The sequence below is a fragment of the Enoplosus armatus genome, chromosome 8 (assembly GCF_043641665.1).
Source record: "Enoplosus armatus isolate fEnoArm2 chromosome 8, fEnoArm2.hap1, whole genome shotgun sequence".
NCBI lineage: Eukaryota > Metazoa > Chordata > Actinopteri > Centrarchiformes > Enoplosidae > Enoplosus > Enoplosus armatus.
This window is the reverse complement of record NC_092187.1, coordinates 11,741,613-11,761,958: the sequence shown is the minus strand read 5'-3', so window position 1 is coordinate 11,761,958 and position 20,346 is coordinate 11,741,613. Positions and strand designations below refer to the sequence as shown.

The 20,346-nt window shown below is 42.6% G+C and overlaps 1 protein-coding gene across 1 annotated transcript; it reads left to right on the top strand.

Annotated features, from left to right (window-relative positions):
* The first annotated feature begins 1,339 nt into the window (after positions 1-1,339).
* On the top strand, positions 1,340-19,354 carry LOC139288512 (uncharacterized). Its single transcript, XM_070909818.1, is given in 48 exon segments — positions 1,340-1,627; positions 1,873-2,111; positions 2,282-2,430; positions 2,547-2,675; positions 2,792-2,965; positions 3,076-3,249; positions 3,343-3,516; positions 3,603-3,758; positions 3,855-4,080; positions 4,182-4,321; positions 4,412-4,562; positions 4,832-4,935; positions 5,048-5,103; positions 6,203-6,315; positions 7,670-7,689; positions 7,945-8,138; positions 8,296-8,572; positions 8,686-8,763; positions 9,096-10,229; positions 10,345-10,527; positions 10,661-10,825; positions 10,929-11,187; positions 11,283-11,460; positions 11,558-11,670; positions 11,788-11,806; positions 11,997-12,113; positions 12,535-12,611; positions 12,728-12,888; positions 13,007-13,227; positions 13,341-13,440; positions 13,522-13,610; positions 13,734-13,990; positions 14,107-14,221; positions 14,313-14,510; positions 14,754-14,896; positions 14,990-15,129; positions 15,329-15,426; positions 15,551-15,637; positions 15,753-15,836; positions 15,929-15,988; positions 16,098-16,226; positions 16,228-16,276; positions 16,600-16,683; positions 18,181-18,492; positions 18,579-18,705; positions 18,785-18,903; positions 19,007-19,053; positions 19,184-19,354. Coding segments are annotated over 48 exon segments (7,728 nt in total). The 5' UTR covers positions 1,340-1,489.
* Positions 19,355-20,346: the final 992 nt, after the last annotated feature.

Below are 20,346 nucleotides of genomic sequence, written 5' to 3'. Positions count from 1 at the left end.
TCTGCAGCTTTGGACATTCATGTGGGAACACAGTGAGTCATGATATGCTGGCTGAGACACATCCATGCCCACAACACCTTGATACTCACATACCCCAAAATATCAACACACAGTTTACCCAGCATACACACACACACACACACACACACTACCGCACATAGTTGGTACTCTCAAGATTACAGATCAGCCAGTGCACAAGCTGTTTTTTAGAGTGAAAAGTAAAGATGTTTCTGTGTTATTTATTTTGACACATCGCTCTAACTGTTATGTAACAGAGATGGTAGATGGACAAGTAAGGAAAAATACAGAAACACTTGCAACGCTCATTGCCAAATGAGGCGTATAAATCATTGCTAATCAATTGGGTCATTTTGGGGATGTTGCATCAGCAGCAGTGTACAGTGATGATGAAGCAGGTACTTCCCAAAACTCTGGCCATCAACAATAATGTAATACTGCAAAAAATCAAATTGAAACACACGGGGGATTTCTTAATCACCTCAGTCATTTGTCATAGAAAATCAAAAACATTTAATTCAAGAAATACAGACATTTAAAGGTTTTCCATCTTAGAAAATGAAACAACACACTGCATATTTTTCCCTGAGAGAATCTACTTTTGGCTTGACCTAGTTTAACATTTTATTCAGTATCCAACTATAGATTAAGAGGAAACAAATCTCTATTTATGCAAAAAGTGGAACCAAACTTTTTTATACCATTACTTTGACCATAGAAATAACAGAAGTGTCTGGCTGGGTCCCATGAGGAGTGTGTTGTATTCAGTTAAAAATACATTAACATGTCGAAAAAGAGCTTTTCGCATGAATTAAAAGGAACGACATTGTACACTGAGCATTTAAACATTGTGTTAATGCTCTCTTTAGGTTATTTCCTGAACGTTATTTATATCAGCTTTTATGATGTAAATTCTTAAAACAATAGCAACTTTAAGAGCTTTCAAAGTAATTGGTCATTTGTGTGGGTTTTCAGGCAGCATGTATTACTTTATTAACATAATGTGAATGCAACCATAATAATTTGCCATAATTTGTCTCATCTACCACTGCCACTGCTCACTAAGGACCACGCCCTTTCCAGCTTGAAACAGCTCCAAAAAATAACAATTAGTTAACCACTCATTAGCTGTTAGGTAAAGCTAAATGTGGATATTTTGGAAATTCCCTATACCCATTCAACCAATACAGTCTGTCAAGAGGTAAGTGGGTGGAGGGTTGAGGTTAGTAGTAGGCGGGAGCGAGGTTAAGTGACTAAGACGTTACATTGCATAAAAACAAGGTCCACAACCCCAACCAAGGACACAGAGCAGAGACAACAACAAGAGCCACCAGTCAAAACAAAGAGGGAAGCTAACACTGAAGGAGAAACACTGTTGAGCTTCAGCGGAGAAGCTTTTGAATTTTTTTTTTTGTCTAACTTGTTCACTCTTTTTTTTTCCACTTTGCAGCAATCTACAGTAGATCTCACCATGAGATGCTGCGCTTTAGCCGTGTGTTTAGTTTTGGGAATAAGCATGCAGGATGGATGGAGCCTTCCCCTCAAGTCCGTCTTTGTCAACTTCCCAGGAGACATCATCAAAAACATGACTGATTCGGAGCTGGCAGAAGTGAGTAGCAGATGGTTCGTTTTGTCTTGATAGATGGAAATTCCCAAAACAGTGCGCATTCAAGCTGTGCAGGGAAGTAATTACCTGAACAGAGATCTATCCCTATCATAATGTTAATGAAAAGATATTTTCTCCTAAATTCAAGCTAAATGAGGGTGTTACAGTGAGAGCAGGTGTCAAAACGCTAGGATAGAATTTCATTTGTTTTCCAAACTAAAGTTTACTTCTCATGTTTCTCCTTCAAGAGTTATCTGAAGAAGTTTGGCTACATGGACACGCTGCATCGCAGTGGCTTCCAGTCGATGGTGTCCACCTCCAAGGCTTTGAAGAGGATGCAGAGGCAGATGGGGCTGGAGGAGAGCGGAAAGCTGGATAAGAACACCCTAGAAGCCATGAAACGGCCTCGCTGTGGGGTTCCTGATGTGGCCAACTACAAAACCTTTGACGGAGACCTCAAATGGGACCATCATGATGTCACTTATAGGTGAGTAGAGAGAAAGACATTATAATGATTGTGCTTTGTAATGCAAGACACCACATACAAAGGGTATCTAGAAGTCTCTGATGGAGATACGTCACCGAGTATCTTTGCTTACATTGTCAATTATAATAAAAAGCTAATAAATAATAGTGTCATTCTTATCTTCTCCACAGGATCCTTAACTATTCCCCAGACATGGAGAGCTCTCTGACTGATGACGCCTTTGCCAGAGCCTTCAAGGTGTGGAGTGATGTGACCCCTCTGACGTTCACCCGCCTCTTTGATGGGACGGCCGACATCATGATATCATTTGGAAAAGCTGGTGTGTGTTTGTGCAGTGGTCATTTCATCTGTGTAGCTCATATTGATGCATTGTAATTTTGTACTGAACACACATCTAAAATCAAAGACTGATGTGTAATTAAATGTTCTATTCAGACCATGGAGACCCGTACCCATTTGACGGTAAGGATGGCCTTCTGGCCCATGCTTATCCCCCTGGTGAGGGCATGCAGGGAGACGCCCACTTTGACGATGACGAGTACTGGACTTTGGGAAAAGGACCAGGTAATCAGACACACCAAAAGATATTACTCCAAAACCAACAATTAATGTGAGGTTGTCTCCCCCTGGTGTTCAATTTATGCACTGCATTAAATGTATGAATTTGTCTGTGACCTCAGCTGTGAAGACTCGCTATGGGAATGCGGATGGTGCCTTGTGCCACTTCCCCTTCACTTTCGAGGGCAAATCCTACACCACCTGTACCACCGATGGCCGTTCGGACAACCTGCCATGGTGCGCCACCACAGCTGACTACAGCAGAGACCAGAAATTCGGCTTCTGCCCAAGTGAACGTAAGTTTGACAATTTACTCTGAAAGGGAAATGATAGGTCAGAGTTCAACCAGATAAGGCCAATTGCTTTTTTGTCTGCTCACTCTTGCCCCTAATTCTCATCCTGACAGTTCTGTACACATTTGGAGGAAACGCTGACGGAGCTGAGTGCGTCTTCCCCTTCATCTTTCAGGGGGAGGAATATGACAGCTGCACCACAGAGGGTCGCAGCGATGGCTACCGCTGGTGTGCCACCACAGACAACTTTGACAGGGACATAAAATATGGATTCTGCCCCAGTCGTGGTGAGTGACAGGAACCACAATGCATAAATGCAGTGGAGTGCTGCCACAGTGGCTTGTTGTCTTACTGTTGTTGTCATGTCTTTGTTTGGCCAGACACCGCTGTAATCGGCGGAAATTCTGAGGGAGAGCCCTGCCACTTCCCCTTTGTGTTCCTGGGTAAAGAGTACGACTCCTGCACTAGTGAGGGACGACAAGATGGCAAGTTGTGGTGCGGTACCACTGACAACTATGATGACGACAAGAAATGGGGCTTCTGCCCTGACAATGGTGAGTAACATGAATATAAGACTACAGGCTACGGATATGTATTTACCCTTGTCATTCATTAATATTCCTTACTGTATGTGTTCCAGGTTACAGTCTGTTCCTGGTGGCAGCCCATGAGTTTGGACATGCCCTTGGCCTGGATCACTCCAACATAAGAGAAGCCCTCATGTTCCCCATGTACAGCTATGTGGAAGACTTTTCCCTGCATGAAGACGATGTGGAAGGCATTCAATATCTCTATGGTAAAGTCCCAACAAACTGCTTCATCACGCAAAATCACACCGAAATGTTTACAACTTCCCAACAATTTCTCTCAACCAACACCTTTTTTTTTTCAGGACCCAAAACAGGCCCCGACCCCACCCCCCCTGGGCCCGACACCACCACCACCACAGCCTCCTACCCAGACCCTGATATTACTGACCCCACAACTGAACCTAGACCCACTGAGGCAACCACCACTACCACCACAAGACCTGTGGATCCAGCCAAAGACGCCTGCAAGTTGACCAAATTTGACACCATCACTGTGATTGAGGGAGAACTTCATTTCTTCAAGGATGGGTGAGCAATCAGTCTACTCTTCTTTGTAAAAGAAGTAAAAAATAGCAGCATAAACATAAACTGAAAGTGTTGGTGTGTTCATTTTATGTGTTGATCAACAGACATTACTGGAAGACGTCCAGCAGGAGTGATGAAGGGCCCAAGGGACCATTTTCTATTTCTGAGAGGTGGCCTGCTCTGCCAGCAGTCATCGACTCTGCCTTTGAGGACCTTCTGACCAAGAAATTGTACTTCTTCTCAGGTAATAAAGCTTAATACAGTATATAAGGGACCACTAACACTTAAGCCAAAAGTGCAGACAATTTTCATAACTATCATTTTCTTTCCACAGGGACACGATTCTGGGTGTACACAGGGAAGAGTGCCCTGGGTCCCCGCAGCATAGAGAAGCTCGGCCTCCCCAACAGCATTCAGAAGGTGGAGGGAGCACTGCAGAGAGGGAAAGGCAAAGTGCTGCTCTTCAGTGGGGAGAACTTCTGGAGGTGAGTTAAAATTGTGCCTTCAGCATATTTAAGTCTAGGAATCAGGTCGGGAAGCATGTCTGTTGCAGGACGATTTCAGCTTAAACGCTCTTCTTTGACATTTTTTTTTTTTGACATTTAGAGTCTTTGAGCAAGCCAACTGTGGTTTTCCAGTCAACCTGACTGTTGAAATAAGTTTTTACAACATAATCAAAGTCTGTGATTTAAGATGAAGACGACTGATTGTTTTTGCCATTTTTTAATAACATTCTCTGGTATGATCAACACAGGCTTGACGTGAAGGCCCAGAAAATTGACAGAGGGTACCCCAGATATACAGATGCCGTCTTTGGTGGCGTCCCCAATGATGCTCATGATGTATTCCAGTACAAAGGTAAATAAACCTGTCAACAAATATTTATCTACTGAACTCAACAACAAAAATGAGAAAATAACTGATCTTCATTTTGCATTTTAGTGATTTAATTTCAATATTTCTGCTTTAGGTCACATGTATTTCTGCCGGGACCGCTTCTACTGGCGTATGAATTCCCGCAGGCAGGTGGATCGTGTTGGCTATGTGAAATATGACCTCCTCAAGTGCTCAGATTCTTCAAGCACTCGCTACTGAGGCGGTGAACACACAGAGATGAGCTGGAAATCGTCTGTAATGTGGTAGCACCGATTTCTCTGTCCTGTGCAGGTGTCAGGGAGAATGTGACGCAGTATTTGTGTATAGCACCTGTTGTACAATGTGTGTGCTTTCTGGGATGTGAATAATTGGCCATCTGTGATGTTGGCTAATTCTAAAACTTACAGCATTGGCCTGAAAATAAGCCAAAGGCCCAAAGGAAAGCAAAGCAATTTGCTATCTTTGGCCCTGCCCTGCCCTCTGTCTGATAATCTGTGAACTGAAAGGTTATGATGGTCTAAAGTTTAAGACCAACTAAAATAAAACTATGTCTGACAGGTTCAGACTCTTGACAGTATTTGATTATTTTGGTATTTATAGCAATATCTATTCTAATTATTTTTATGTCCTAAAGCTTGTTGGTTTTGTATAATTCTGTGTGTATTTCTGAAAATGGCTTTAAAGCCAATTACTTGCACTGGAAGACAATGCATGTCTCCTTCACTGAAATAATTTATGAGACTGATATGTTTTGTATCAAAGTTTTAACTTTCAATGCAATAAACTTTCAATGAGAACTACCTACCACTGTCATCTGTCTCAATCGTTGACTAAAACACTTAAAATAGGGTAGATAGATAAACTCACATGCACACGGATTATCTGACAACACTATCATACATATACTATTAACAACAAAAACATACACGTATTGGACGCAGCCTTAGCTATAAAAAGGCCGTTTAATTACTTTTTGCTGTATCGATTATCTACACTCTGTTGAAACAACGCCCTTAAGTGGATGCATATTACTCCGCATCCAATTGCGTAATACGCCTTCCTCTAAAAACAATAGTCCACTAAGAAATAATATACATCACATTTACCGAATATCTGAAGCAACATATGACGACCAATCTATCAGTTAACACAAATGGTTAAATTTCGTAAACATATAAATAACGTTTAGTTAAACAATGAACATTTGAAACAAAAATAATAAATAAGATCCGGTTGCACGGACAGGAAGCAAGGAAAGACTCATGGCGCCCGACTAGAATGAAGCAACAATTATCGGTTACTAATTTCTGTTCTATTTAGCGCATCTACACTAAAGGATACTTTTCTACGCGAAAATACAAGGTAAGAAAAAAGCGTGGAGATTCCAGTGCCGGAGAAGGAAAATATTTTCATTTTCTTCAGGGAGAGCATTTGGGCGGTCTGCCGCAGCTCAGGCCCTCGAGGTCCCCAGTAGAGCTTTCAGAATGCCTGAGTGTAAAAGGGGGTTGCCTGGTGTAAAATGGCGACGCGGAGCAGGCAGGATGAAGGGCAGCTAGGCCCGTTTTAAAGCGGCTAAGACGTTCTGTTGGTCGCAGTTACACAAGATATGTCGGCTTGGTTAGACGAACGACATGTACTTTATTCAATATTGTTATCCTGTCCAACCATTTAAAATATAATTGTATAAGTGGGAGACATATGTCTTTTCTGCAGCTTCGTCAGACAAGATACTGAGCTGACAACAATGCTGGTTAGCCAGCTAAAAGCTAACATTAGCTGTTCCGATTCATCGTTATATGTTCTGGTTCATAGTGAGCTAACGTTAGCACCACGTTTCTAAATAACATTAACTACTGCTGACCAGTGAAAACTCTGTGGGTCTCCACAATAGAGACCTTTAAGTCACACCAACGTTGACGTCTTCAAGTGAAAACACTTAAGTGTGCCTAAGGTAGACAGACATGAAAGGCATTCGCTCAAGTGAATGCTAATGTTATTTGAGCAGAGAAACTCCAGGGGCAGTTGATTTTAAGGTTTCCGAAATAAATACTGTTATGTACACTAATCACTCGCTAAGTGATGGATAACGAACTCAGTAGCCTTTACTGAGATTAAAATAGGAACATAAAGTATAAAATACTGTGAAACAAAATACCTGCTTTTAAGTCTGGACATAGTAAAGTGTACATAGTATCACAAATGAAGTCACTCAGAGCTCGTAGATGTAGCTAGTGGAGTAAAAGTATGAAGTCTCACAAATGTAAAGTGTCAGAAAATCAAAACAGTTTTTAAAGGGACCTGGACAAATGTACTTTGTTACCTTACACCTCTGGATAGTAACATTGCTCAGTTAGCCATTTCAAACTTAGTTTCCTTGTGCACTCCATTTGATATGAAGGCATTTATATTCCTACAAACCCATATTAGTATGGCATAATCAATACAAAAGACTGTATAAGGACACACACTAAATGTAAACTGTGTTCACAATTCAAAATGACCTTCAAGACACTAGAAACTAGACCACAAAAACTACAGTTAATTGCCAGTTGGTTGCTCATCTGTTAGAGTTAATGACATGCAATAACATTAAAAAGAATTATGTGTTTGATAGAACATCTTCTCTTGATTACTTAAGTTACCCTTTCCAAAATTACACATCTTTACGTCCCCACAGTTGAGAAAGTTTGATAAACTGCTTCTGTTTTTCCGTCAGGGGTGTGTACAGGTCTCGAAGCCCTTACTATTAGTTTTAAAAGTAATTTCATACTTTACTGTTTATCTAGTTAGCTGGAAGTTTAAAATATCTTATCTCATAACACTAATGACAAACAGAGTTGTTATATAGCAAGCAACCAAGGGACGAGACATTAGATGTGTTCATCTTAACACAATAAACTTGCAGGTAACTTAAGGCGTGCTGTAAAGATGAAACAAACTTGGTATTAGAAAACATTTGATATTCAGTTTATGTTTTGTTTGTGTGGATAGTTATGGATTCGGAGGAGAATGAGGTGGAGAGCAGCAGTGATGCAGGTCCATCAGGGATGGAGGAGCCGTCTGAAAGCGGCATGGGTGTGGAGTCATCGGAGGCCATGTCTGCAGACAGCAGTGATGCTGCTGCCTCTCATGCACAGGCCCCAGAGTCTGACTGCCATGTGGGACAAAGCTCAGAGGGACTTGTGGTAAGCCTTTTTGATTAAGAAAAAGATGATTTTGTTTACATATGTTGGAGAAAACATCCACATACTAAAGGCAACATAACCAGATGTAGCAGTCAGGCTTTTGTCATGAGAAAAGTTTCTTGATATCACCATCGTGTTCTTGCCCCTCCCTGTGAAGGTGTTCATCCCAGAAACCAGCTCCAGTACGGACGTCAGAGTTTCATCAGTCCACCTCCCAGACTCCTCCTCAGTGGCCCAGTCCACCAGTGTGTCCAGCGTCTCCACAGTGACTCAGTCAGTGCTGGTGTCTGAGTCAGCCCAAGTGCTGGTCCACTCCAGTGCCGTGTCTGAAGGAGCCATGATGGTTTCTGACTCAACTGCGTCTACCTCGTCAGACCTGGGATCTGCCATTGACAAGATCATAGAGTCCACCATTGGCCCTGACATCATGAATGGTATTTCCACTGATACGCCACTTACTGTTATATCATAAGTGGAGCAGCTTTAAGGTTGTGTTAGTTTGATTAGTTTAGCAGACATCTGATCCTGTCTACTGTTCTCCTATTAGGTTGCATAGCTGTGACCAGTGCAGAAGATGGAGGTGCAGAAACAACCCAGTATCTGATATTACAAGGACCAGATGATGGTAAGTGTGCTATTGTTATTGCTAGGTTATTAATTCTTAAACCCATTTCAAAAGGTTCAAGGTAATGAGAAAATGATCACCATGTTTATATACAATTGAAACAATATACTGAATACACTGGTGGGTGGGATGTTACTCAGACAGCATTTATTAATAGAGAGCAGATAAATGATTTAACTTTTCCATGTCAACTTGTTAACTTTCTTTCAGTCCTCTAACAAGTGAGTTCTTATTTAAGTAATTTAAAATCCACTTTAGGTGTTGACACACAGTGTAGGAATCATTTTTAATAAATTGTGCACAATCCATCTACATCTATTTGTCCGCTATAGGTGCTCCTATGGTAGCCCAGATGTCGTCTTCGGCCCTTTCTGATCGTATAGCCATAGAAGCTCTTGCAGAAGGCCCCACGTCCACCTGTCTGGACCAGGGAGACCTACAGGGCAACCTTGAACCTGACCAGCCCGACGATCAGCCCGGTCACTCGGGTTACCCAGAGGACAGCAGCACTCAGCCTGATCAGCCCCAGCACTCGCACCCCTCTCAGTACATGGACTGCAGTGCAGATGGCCCAGACCAGACAGGGGAGTCTTCATCTTCCTATGTGGAGTGTTCAAGCGAGGAACCTGACCAGACACGTTCCCAGTCAGGTTTCCCTGACTACAGCGGGGATAACAGTGACCAGGACCTGCCTGGTTACGTGGAATGCAGTGGGGCTGACTCAAACCCTACCAGCCGAGGTCACTATGTGGTGGAGTGCAGCGCCGGCTATCTGGAGTGTGCGGTGGACGATGGAGAACGACCGCATCATTCACGTAGTTACATTGACAGTAGTGCAGACCACCGGACCCTGACAAGTCGGCAGTATGGGGCTGAGTATGGAGGGGAGTGTGTTGCAGCTGCAGACTCTGAGCAACCAGGTTGTTCTCGGTATCAAGCAAGGGATGATGATGATGAAGATGACGAGCAGAACCAGGATCCAGATCAGCCGCAGCACTCCCAACAACAGCCCCAGCACTCCTGTTACATGGAAAGCAGCAATGGCCCAGAGGCCTCTCTCTATGCGGACGACAGCTCCTCATCAGACCACCTTCTGGCAGACACGGCAGGGTCAGGCGGGCTTCCTGAGGCATTGGAGTGCAGTGAGAGCCAGCCTGGGCCTTTCATCAGCAGCAGTGGGACGTACACCTCCAATCCAGAGCCTGAGCTGGCCCAACAGTGCTCACCCAGCCAAGAGGAGCCCCAAGGCTCCCAGGGCCCTCAGGATGAAGCCGGGCTGGTCAGGGAGATGGAGACATCAACAGTGGCAGAAGGCTCCGGAGACAGACCACCAAACTTGGCTGAGTTGGAGGAGATGATGGAAGTAGTGATTGTGCAGCAGTTCAAGTGTAAGATGTGTCCATACAAGAGTGCCTCCAAAGACACACTCATTAACCACATGAGAGACAAACACTTCAGACCTGCAGGTATTGTACAGTGGTATGGTTGATTATGAATCACAAAGACATATCACTTGGATTCTAAGTTCTCTAATTTATTTTAATTTGAAAACAATTTTGTGGTACAATTTCCGGTTTTCAGGGGACATGCCAAAGAAGCGTAAACGTGGACGGCCTCCTAAAAGTGAGACATTGGCCCGTCGCCAGGCAGAGAGGGCGGAAGCTGATAAGAGGAAAGCAGCAAAGGTGAAGGCTGCTGAGCCCCAGCAAGCAGAAGAAGAGGAGGACGATATTGTGGATTCTGGTGCTATTGATGATCCTGAAGGTCAGTGAGGAAGATTTTCATAAATATTTGCAGATGGTTCATAAACATTCATACTTTTCTGAGTTAGAGAATGAGTTAAGGGATAAGAATCACGTTCACTTATCCCTCTCTCTGCTCCTTTGTTTGTCCCCAGAGGACAGTGACTACAACCCAGCAGAAGAGGATAGCAATGGAAGACAACCGGCCATTTTGAAGAAGCCTGCTCCTCCTATCTCTTCCTCCTCTCAAGGGCGTCCTCGGCGTAAGGTTGGCCGTCCGAGGAAGTACAGTCTTTTAGAAGAAGGCTACAGCGGCAAAGGTCGGTTTTCAGTTTTGACAGAACAAAACAGGAGAGCCTGCACCACAAAGTTTACACGTTAGGTTGTGTGTTTTCATTCTTCTGTTCCATATGTTTGTCACAGAAGGAGAGAGTGTTGCTAAGAAGCCCAGGGTTAGTGCGGATGCTAGTGCACCTGAAGAGGCAAGCTCTTCCGGGTTAAACAACGGCCCTGCTGCGGTGACCGATGGAGAGACAGCTGAGGCAGCAATAAGCCAATCAGACTCTGAGAACAAAGACCCTTCATCCAACACACAGCCAGAGGAGGAGTTCTTCTCCAGGAAACGTGGCCGACCTTCCAAGCGTTTCCTGCGCAAGAAGTATAAGAAGTATATAAATCGAAAGTAAGTATCAAATTATTAAATAACTTTGTGTTACAAATAGTATTGTGTGACTTTCACAACAAGCTAATTGTTTCTTTCTCTTCATTTTCTTCCAGTCGGTACTATAAATCCCTCAAACCACTCCTGAGACCTCACAACTGCTGGATCTGTGGCTCGCGCTTCCTCACTCAAGAAGATTTGCGCTTCCACGTGGACTCTCATGAAGGCAACGATCCAGAGCTCTTCAAGTGCCTCCAGTGCAACTATCGCTGCAAGCGCTGGTCCTCACTCAAGGTCAGTTGCAGTAAAACAGGCCACAACATTCTGGCTAACCTCCATTTACATGCATATTCGCACAGTGTCCTAAAAAGTCTCGCGGGCTGTTTCGCAGGAACACATGTTCAATCATGAGGGCACAAAGCCGTTCAAGTGTGAGGAGTGTGATTACTCGAGTGTCTACAGGAAAGATGTAATTCGCCACTCAGCAGTCCACAACAAAGAGAAGTAAGTAACTCAGATGACATAGATTACATTCAAAATAAATGATTCCTAATCCAGAACAATGTTTCGCATGTTTTTAAATATTGTTACTGATTTGTTTATTTTATTTCCATCCTGCAGGAAAAGAAAAACTGAGTTGGTAAGACATTTCAGGTCTCCCATATTTGAATGATGGTTGAATGCTAATTAGCGTGCTCATGGTATAATAATTATATTATGCATTCTTAATGTTATAGCAGAATTACTGCAGTCCGTTTCTGTTTTGGCTGGTTGTTGCTGTCTTTTGGGCTGTTTTGTCAACTTCATGGCTTTTGTGCTCATTCTTGCAGGCACCAAAGGTGTCAGAGTTCCTCTGCCCTGTGTGTCACAGGGTTTACCCCATGCAGAAGAGACTGACCCAGCACATGAAGACCCACAGCTCAGAGAAACCACACATGTGTGATAAGGTCAAATAACAAAAGATTGTACAATTTGAGAACACAAAAAATGTATTATGGCACAGAAAAAAATATTTTCAGTCACGTCACTGTGTTTGAGAAGTAAATACTACGAGAGAGCACATTCTCCATCAAGCTTACAGTATATTGTGAAATTCTGCTCTTAAATCGAGTGTACAGAATGGTTAGACACCCCTCACCAATTGAGGATTTCCTATAAAGATGTTCTTGAAAATGTAAATATAATGATTTTAGGGCAATATTGTTACTCCTGTAAGATGCTTGTTTTATCTCACTCCCTTCTTTGAATGCATGATGTACCTGCCCAATAGAACAGTTTTGTTGAGCACTAATGTTGTGCATAACCACGACAATAATTTTATGGACTTTCTCCAAAACTCTTGTTGAAGATGCCTTTCTGTGTTTGCAGTGTGGCAAATCCTTCAAGAAACGGTACACGTTCAAAATGCACCTACTGACCCACATCCAGAGTCTTGGAGACAGCAAGTCAGTATTGAAAACTTTTATTGAGCCTGTACTGAGCCTTAATGAATCAACGTTAGTCATTTTGTTTGATGCTAGTAACGATGATATCATCACAATGAATAACTCTTGTGTGCCAGGTTCAAGTGTGAATTCTGCGATTACACTTGCGACAACAAGAAGCTGCTGCTCAACCATCAGCTGTCCCACACCAACGACCGACCCTTCAAGTGTGACTACTGTAAATACTCCACTTGTAAAGAGGAGTTCCTGGTCTCCCATCTGGCCATCAAACACACAGGTCAGTGTGTCAGACAGGCTTTCATAAAATTTATTTAAACTGAGCATGTTTTTATGATCACCTCATGAATGTAATATTTCGCTATACCTTCTAACACATAAATGTGTTTCCTCTACAGGACAGAAGCCTTTCTCCTGTGACATGTGTCACTTCATGACCAAGCACAGGAAGAACTTGCGTCTACATGTGCAGTGTCGCCACCCGGAGGCATTTGATGAGTGGTCTGTGGCACACCCCGAGGAGCCCGTCAGGAGGCGACGCAGACCCTTCTTCACCCTGCAGCAGATACAGGAGCTCAAACAACAACATGACGACACACAGGGCTTGCAGGACACTATTGTGAGTCTGTTTTAAAGGTTTCCTGTTATTTATCTCAGGTTTGAATTTGGATGTCATTTTAGCATGTGTTATATTTTGTGCACTGTAACAGTTTTTTCACCCTCCTTCATCAGGTTGCAGTGGATTCTGCGACACTACAAGCCATGCAGGGAATGGAAAACGCCTCAGTGTCCCAGGATGCTTTGGGAAACACCACCATCATCTATGAACAAGGTCAGTCCTCTTGTCATTCAAGAGACATTTTTAGTATTTCTGTCACCTTAAGGACAAATGCTGACTTTTTCTTCTCTTCAGCTGAATCCAGTGATCTATCCGCCCAGAATGCGCTTGACCTGCTGCTGAATATGAGCAACGCCCGGGAGTTGGTTGGAAACGCCTTACAGGTTGGTGCTGTGGCTCATCAAAAAATGTCACTTTACAAAGCGGGTGACATTTATGTGGAAAGCATGCTTGCGTTTTGGAAATGACACAAAATAGGGTAAAAAATGACTGATTGTGCTCCTCAGGTGGCAGTGCTGAAGTCAGACGGCAAAGCTTTGGAAAAGGGCACGTGGAGTACGGTGACCGCAGCACCGGGTCAGGCCCAAAAGGTCGTGACCTTCCACGTGTCTGAGAACGGTGAGACTGTGCTGCAAGAGGCCTACGAGGCAGCCACCTCTGAAGCAGGGGAGCTCACCCAGATCGCCATCGAAGCCTACGAGGGCGGAGGGGACTTCAGTGTGGTGGAACAGGCTGCTGAGGAGAATCATAGCCCTGGATACAGGTAACATAACATGCAGTGTGATTTTCTCTGACTAGGAGGAACAGATGTAGTCACATGACGAGTTTAATTTGATGTCTCAACGTGTCTATGATGTCATGAAACGGCTGTCTTTGCAGTAATGGTGAGAGCAGTCCTTCTCAGGCCGTCGAAGTCTCTGGGTCAGAGAGCCTGAAAAGTGACAAGTACTACCTTACTTCAGCACTGCCTGATGGTGTTCTGCAACAGGTTGAGGTAACTGCAAGAGATCGGCTGTTTTGGCATGTTAAGATCTGTCTACACAGAGAACCCGTCCTCTCTGACTGTGTTGTTTGTGTTCTGTCAGCTGAGCAGTGAGGCTCCCGCCTCTCCCTCCGCTGTGAGCTCTCCCAGTCTGAGCACCAAGAGGTTTTCCTGCCGAATATGCATGGAGTCTTTCCACGGACGCTCTGACATGGAGAACCACAAGAGGGCGCACTTGGATCCCAACACCTTCAAGTGTCCTGATTGTGATTTCACCTCCAGCTCCTGGCAAGAAGTCAAGGTGAGGCTCTAAATTGTGCAGCACTGTCTTAAAATCTGTACTCACCCTTTTTTTATTTTTATTAAACATTTTTATGAAACACAACATATTTGTTTTCATTGAAAAGGCAAAGACTAAAGTCATGGGCTGCTACAAATTGACCAAAGCTTTTCCAGAGGGGGCAGTAATGGACAGTAATGTCCTGAACCCCTCTTCTGACCTTGACTCTTTCTGAATGTGATTTGATTTGATTTTTTTTTTTAGACTCACATGGGGCTGCATTCCTATCTACGCCCTCACAAGTGTCCAAACTGTAGCTTTGCCTCCAAGAACAAGAAAGACCTGCGCCGACACATGATGACACACACCAATGAGAAACCGTTTTCATGCAAACTTTGTGGACAAAGGTTTGGAGCAGAACTAATTTGACACGTCACAAAACATGTATTTGGTTAACATCAGGAGCTCTTATGGTAACGAAATTTTGTTCAATATTTCAGGTTTAACCGTAATGGCCATTTGAAGTTTCACATGGAGCGTCTCCACAGTCAGGATCATGCCACTCGCAAGAGCCGTGCCCCCGCATCTCAGCAAACCATCATAGTCAACAGTGATGAGGAGGCCCTGGCCACACTACAGTGTAAGGAACACAACATAACACAGCACAAAACCTGCAGCTGAGTTTGTGCTGGATAAATAAATATTAATGAATGATACCAGGTAATAGGGTTCAAACCCTGTTTATAGGTTATAAACAGCGGCCACATTCAGTGTAAAGCAAATCACAAAAATCTCAAACTTAATGTGTGTGTGTGTGTGTTTTGCTGTGTGTTTAACAGCCCTGCAGGCACATCAGACAGTGATCACTCCTGAGCGGTTGCAGGCTCTGGGACAGGATCACATCATTGTAGCTCAAGAACAGGCACTATCAGACCAGGTACCAGCATTCACACTATACTGGACATACTTGAAACATGATTCTCTCAAATAGTTCTTTTTGCATACAGTGTGTAGCCACCCTGCATATTATAACTAAATGCATCAATGTGTTCAATAATCAGGAGGAGGGCACATACATCCAGCAGATAACCACCATAGACGGACAGACAGTTCAGCACCTGATGTCAGGAGACAACCAGGTGACCGAAGTAAGCCATTTTGTGGATTCTACTTATGTTTTTTTGTTTTTAATGTACATGTCATGAGTCATTATTATATTCTTTAGCCTTGATCTCAACTCATTTGTCACATGTCCTCTTTCAGGTTCAGTACATCATCTCACAGGATGGAGTGCAGCACCTGATCCCTCAGGAGTATGTAGTTGTAGCCGATGGCAACCACATCCAGGTCAGTGTATTACCCCATAAGAAGTCACTATAACTAGTGGATAAATGCTGTGTTTAAGGTGATAATATCTTGTTCTATCTTCTGTTCCTCAGATGCCAGATGGACAGATCATCCAGTATGAGCATGACAGGTCCTTTCTGCAGGAGCAACAGGTGAGGCAGATATTGATCATGTAGAACAACAGTGAACCTAAAATGCTGCACAGTTAGAGATTTTTTGTTCTGACAAAAGCTCATTGCTCCATGTTCTTTATGTGTTCAGATTGCTGTAAGTCATGACGGACAAATCCAGTACCTACCCGTGAGCTCAGAGCAACAGATAGTGAATCCTGAAGATCTGGAGGCTGCTGCCCACTCTGCAGTCACAGGTTGGCTCTCTTAGGGAACAGTTCTATATCCAGTCCACCACTACCCTGTTAGATTGTTTATATTTACCAAATTCATAAAAGACTATGCCTATGATTTAGCATTTAGCATGTACCATTTTCCAAAGCATTTGTAGGTTTATAAATTACCTTTCAGCTGTTGACTTCCTCTCACTTTACTATTAAAATCTATCAGATAAAATTAAGCTCTTAAGCAGCTAACTGAAAACATTGATGTTGGTGCACTCTTGAACGCACCATCAGGAGGCAACAATGGCTACGATGATTTTTAAACCTTAGTGAAAGTAATGTAAACATATTATTAACTATGAAATCACCATTATGATGAACACCAATAGTAAGTGCATCACCCTGACAACAAATTCTTTGTTTTCGTAGCCGTAGCAGACGCAGCCATGGCGCAGACCCAGACCGTCTACACTGAAGCTACACCTGAACAGCTGGAGCAGCTGCAGCAGCAAGGCATCCACTATGACGTCATTACCTTCACAGACGAATAGATGCCTTTTTAAACGTACTGGGGTACAAACCTGCACAGAGCAGGACCGACACACACCACTATGTGAGCTGACAGTGACCTCAACTTATTTATGCATTCAGCTGGCTGTGAACTAAAGCTTGATCTCCTCCACAGAATCATCTGCTCCGGGGCGGTTGCTCTGTTTAATAAGATCAACAGCTTTTTGTAAATTGAAAATTATTGCACCCATTGCTTCTAACTTAATCATAGGGGCTGTGCATTTCAGAGTTCATTGAAGCACAGTTGGTCCGTTCTGTAATTACTAAAAATGATTCGTGTTTACGTGCCTCAACTGCTTCTATTTGCAAGACAATGTTATCAGAGAAAATCAAATGGCTTATATCACGTTTTAGAAAATATACGGAGTGTCCAAATGAACATTTTAGTTTTTGAATGGAGTGAAATCAAAAGGGAGTGTTTATTTTTGATCTGTAATAAGATATGTTAATTGTTAGAATGCCACCAACATTGTGTTTACTGAACATTAATATGTACATATCTTTTGCATTTTGTCTTCTGTTTATTTGGTGAAAATTAAGTGTTTAATAAGCTGAAAGCTGACACCAAATAAATCACTTTGTGTATACTTGTGTATATTCTTTAATGTGTCTATAGATGTCCAGATTTTACTTGGATGGATTTAGTTCTTAAAGCTTTGTATATCAGCTTTAAAATATAATAATAATAATATATTATAATGCAGTAGACACAATAAAAGCAACAAAAGGATCAGTTTTCTTGCACACTTTGTCAGAAATGAGTGGATGTAGCTCTGTCGTTACTATATATTTGGGTGGAATACTAGCTATTGTAAGGCTGTAATTTGTTGTGTTATATTGCATCATTAGTGCTAATAGCAATTCCAGTATGTGTCAACATTTTTATAGAGCAATAGAGTAATGCAGGGAAGGATGTGATGACACTTGAGTAATGTAACATAATCCAATACAAACATGCCACAAACTACAGCGAACAGAGTTTAGTCAACATCCTTGTGAAAATGTCATCATTATTAGTTTCAACAGGGTAATTTTATTTGGTTGTATAATACTATTCAGGCGTTCCTGTTACTGTGTCCACCCTCTGTATATCTGCATTGTGGAAACAGTTAACATGTACTTAAAAAAAGAAGTAAAAAATATATATATATCATAAGCGTGCCACAACAATCCTCAAAGAGCCGGCAGTCTCGTGAGGGACACTTCTGTCTGAACTGACAACTTCCTCCTTTCTTCAGCAAGGAGGGGCCTCAAATCCTAAAAGACTGGAAAACTGTCAAAAAGTGCTGAGCCTCAGTGACCATCACACTGAAGATGAAGTTTTCATTTGTCTTGGTTCTTTTATTAGGTATGGTGTAAGACAAAAAAAGGCAAATTTGTCAATTTTCTGTTCTCAAGTGCCTGTGATGACATGTTAATAAAAAAATGTTTGTTTTCCAGATGTCCCTTATCTAAATGGGCAGCAGAGGATTAAGGAGTTTCAACACATTCTGCTGAGACTCGCCTTCCCTTCATTTTACAACAGCTATGACAAGTCTTGCTGTAAACTCTATCCAGGAAGATGCTACAAGCTGCTGGACAGTACAGGATATACCTGTGATTTACTAAAAGGAAGAGTTACCAAAACTGAGAGTGACGGCTGGATAGAATTTAAAATATCGGATGTGCGGTTTGTGGATGAAGGCTATTACAGATGTACAGTGCTGGGAACTCAAAACCGCGTCTACAATGATTACTATGTCGAGGTGTCTGGTAAGCAGCCTTACAATCTTCATTAATGTGATGTTATAAATGTGCTTTATGCAATTAAGCTTATTTGATAATCTTGCATGTTGCAGAGGTTTCAGGTCACCATAGCCAGTCTCAGCCTTCACTGACAACAACCATCAAAGCCCCCAACACCTCAACAACACTCCCAGACTCCACTGGGGCAGTAGTGGCACAGGACCACAGTGACGGTCCCAGGTATTCACTCTACAGATCCTGTTGCTCACTGGCCAAATATGATGCAAAAATAATGCAGTGTATTTGTTTTCCTCTCCAGAGTTCCCTGGAGTTTTGGCCTGCCGCTAGCTGTCATCGTGTCCATTGCAGTGATGATTTTGATCACTTGCGTTATTGGTGTGGTTTGCTGCAGAGTCAAGGCAAAACGTAAACAGTCGGGTAAGCAGTTTCCTTAAGTTGATGATCGCAAAGTGAAAAAGAAATATTGTGCTTTTTTTTAAATCAAAAAACAGAACCTAAGTGATATTGTTTTTCTTTGCAGACAAATTTGGAGAAACTCTGTGTGAGTCACTGAAACAAGAGGCCCCAGTAAGTGCTAAACAGGGAACATACAGCCTCTGTGATTCATTGTCACTTGCTTTGAAAAGCGGATTGAATCTTTGTGTTTCAAACTTCCTCTACAACACTGTCTCTTGACAAAGTTTGTCCCCCCCTCCAGGAAATGAGTGGCATAGTCTACACAACAGTGGACTTCAGAGCTCACCAGAAACCAACAGAGGTGTATGCAAACCTGAGGATGCACGAAACACAAGCGGGAGCCCCCGACTCGACCCGGGGCGCTGAGCAGGATGGGATGGTGGAGTACTCCACACTGGCAGTCCACCAGTGAATCCATGTGAAAGTTTAGTTTCTGATTTGAATGTGGCCGATTTTATTTGTTACACCACTGTGTTTTTAAAGGGAACTCCATTGATTTTGCACATAAATGTCAGTTTACTAGTCGTGGTTAGTACTGCTCAGCCTGTGTAGAGTTTGACATTTACCAGGCAGGGAGGATCTAACAAAAAGATTGCATTTGTTTGCATTATGGGAAATGTAGGATTTGGAGCTTGACCCATATTAGGGACAAAAAAATCTTGGATATATCTTGGATATCCTGGCCTCTGTTGCTTTGGTTTGAACTATTTTTTTGTCTGTTGCGAGTCCCCTGATTTTATGGAAGTGCAATATTCAATCACTGAACTACCCTTTTATGTGTACATAGCACGTGTTGTTTTGGAAAATGATAAATTACGAAATTATGAAAATGAAATGATAATGGCATTAAAGAAATGAGCAGCTTGTGTGAAATGAACACAGAATCTGGTCAAATTACGACAAAACATTTGTGTTTGCCTTCACGTGGTTCTTTCAACACTGTGGTCGTACAGGTTGAGACAGCAGCAGAGTTGTCAGATCATGTCATCAGGTTATCTTTTGTTATATCAATGTTTGTCCTTATCCGTTTCTTCTCAATTACGGCCTCAGAGGAAACCTGGCCCTCCGCTATTCTGAGAGCCGCTCGATATTCTATTCTTGGCCAGTTCTTCCTTTACACAAAAAAGCTGGTGGCAATTCTTTTTTGTATCCCCTATAAAAGGTCATGTTTCTCTTAAGAGCGAATGAATGAAGAGATGACAGATTCTTATTCCTGTGACATTTCAGTGCAGCACAGTAACACAAAACTAAGGCGAATAAAGATGTTTCTAAAGACGTTTTTTGCTGTACTGATATATGATCTGCGTTGTAGTCACCACAGTCAGACTGACACAAAAAATACACAGATTGCTTTTAGTTGCTATAATCTGTTTTATGCAAAGGCAGCTCACAAGTATACTTTCC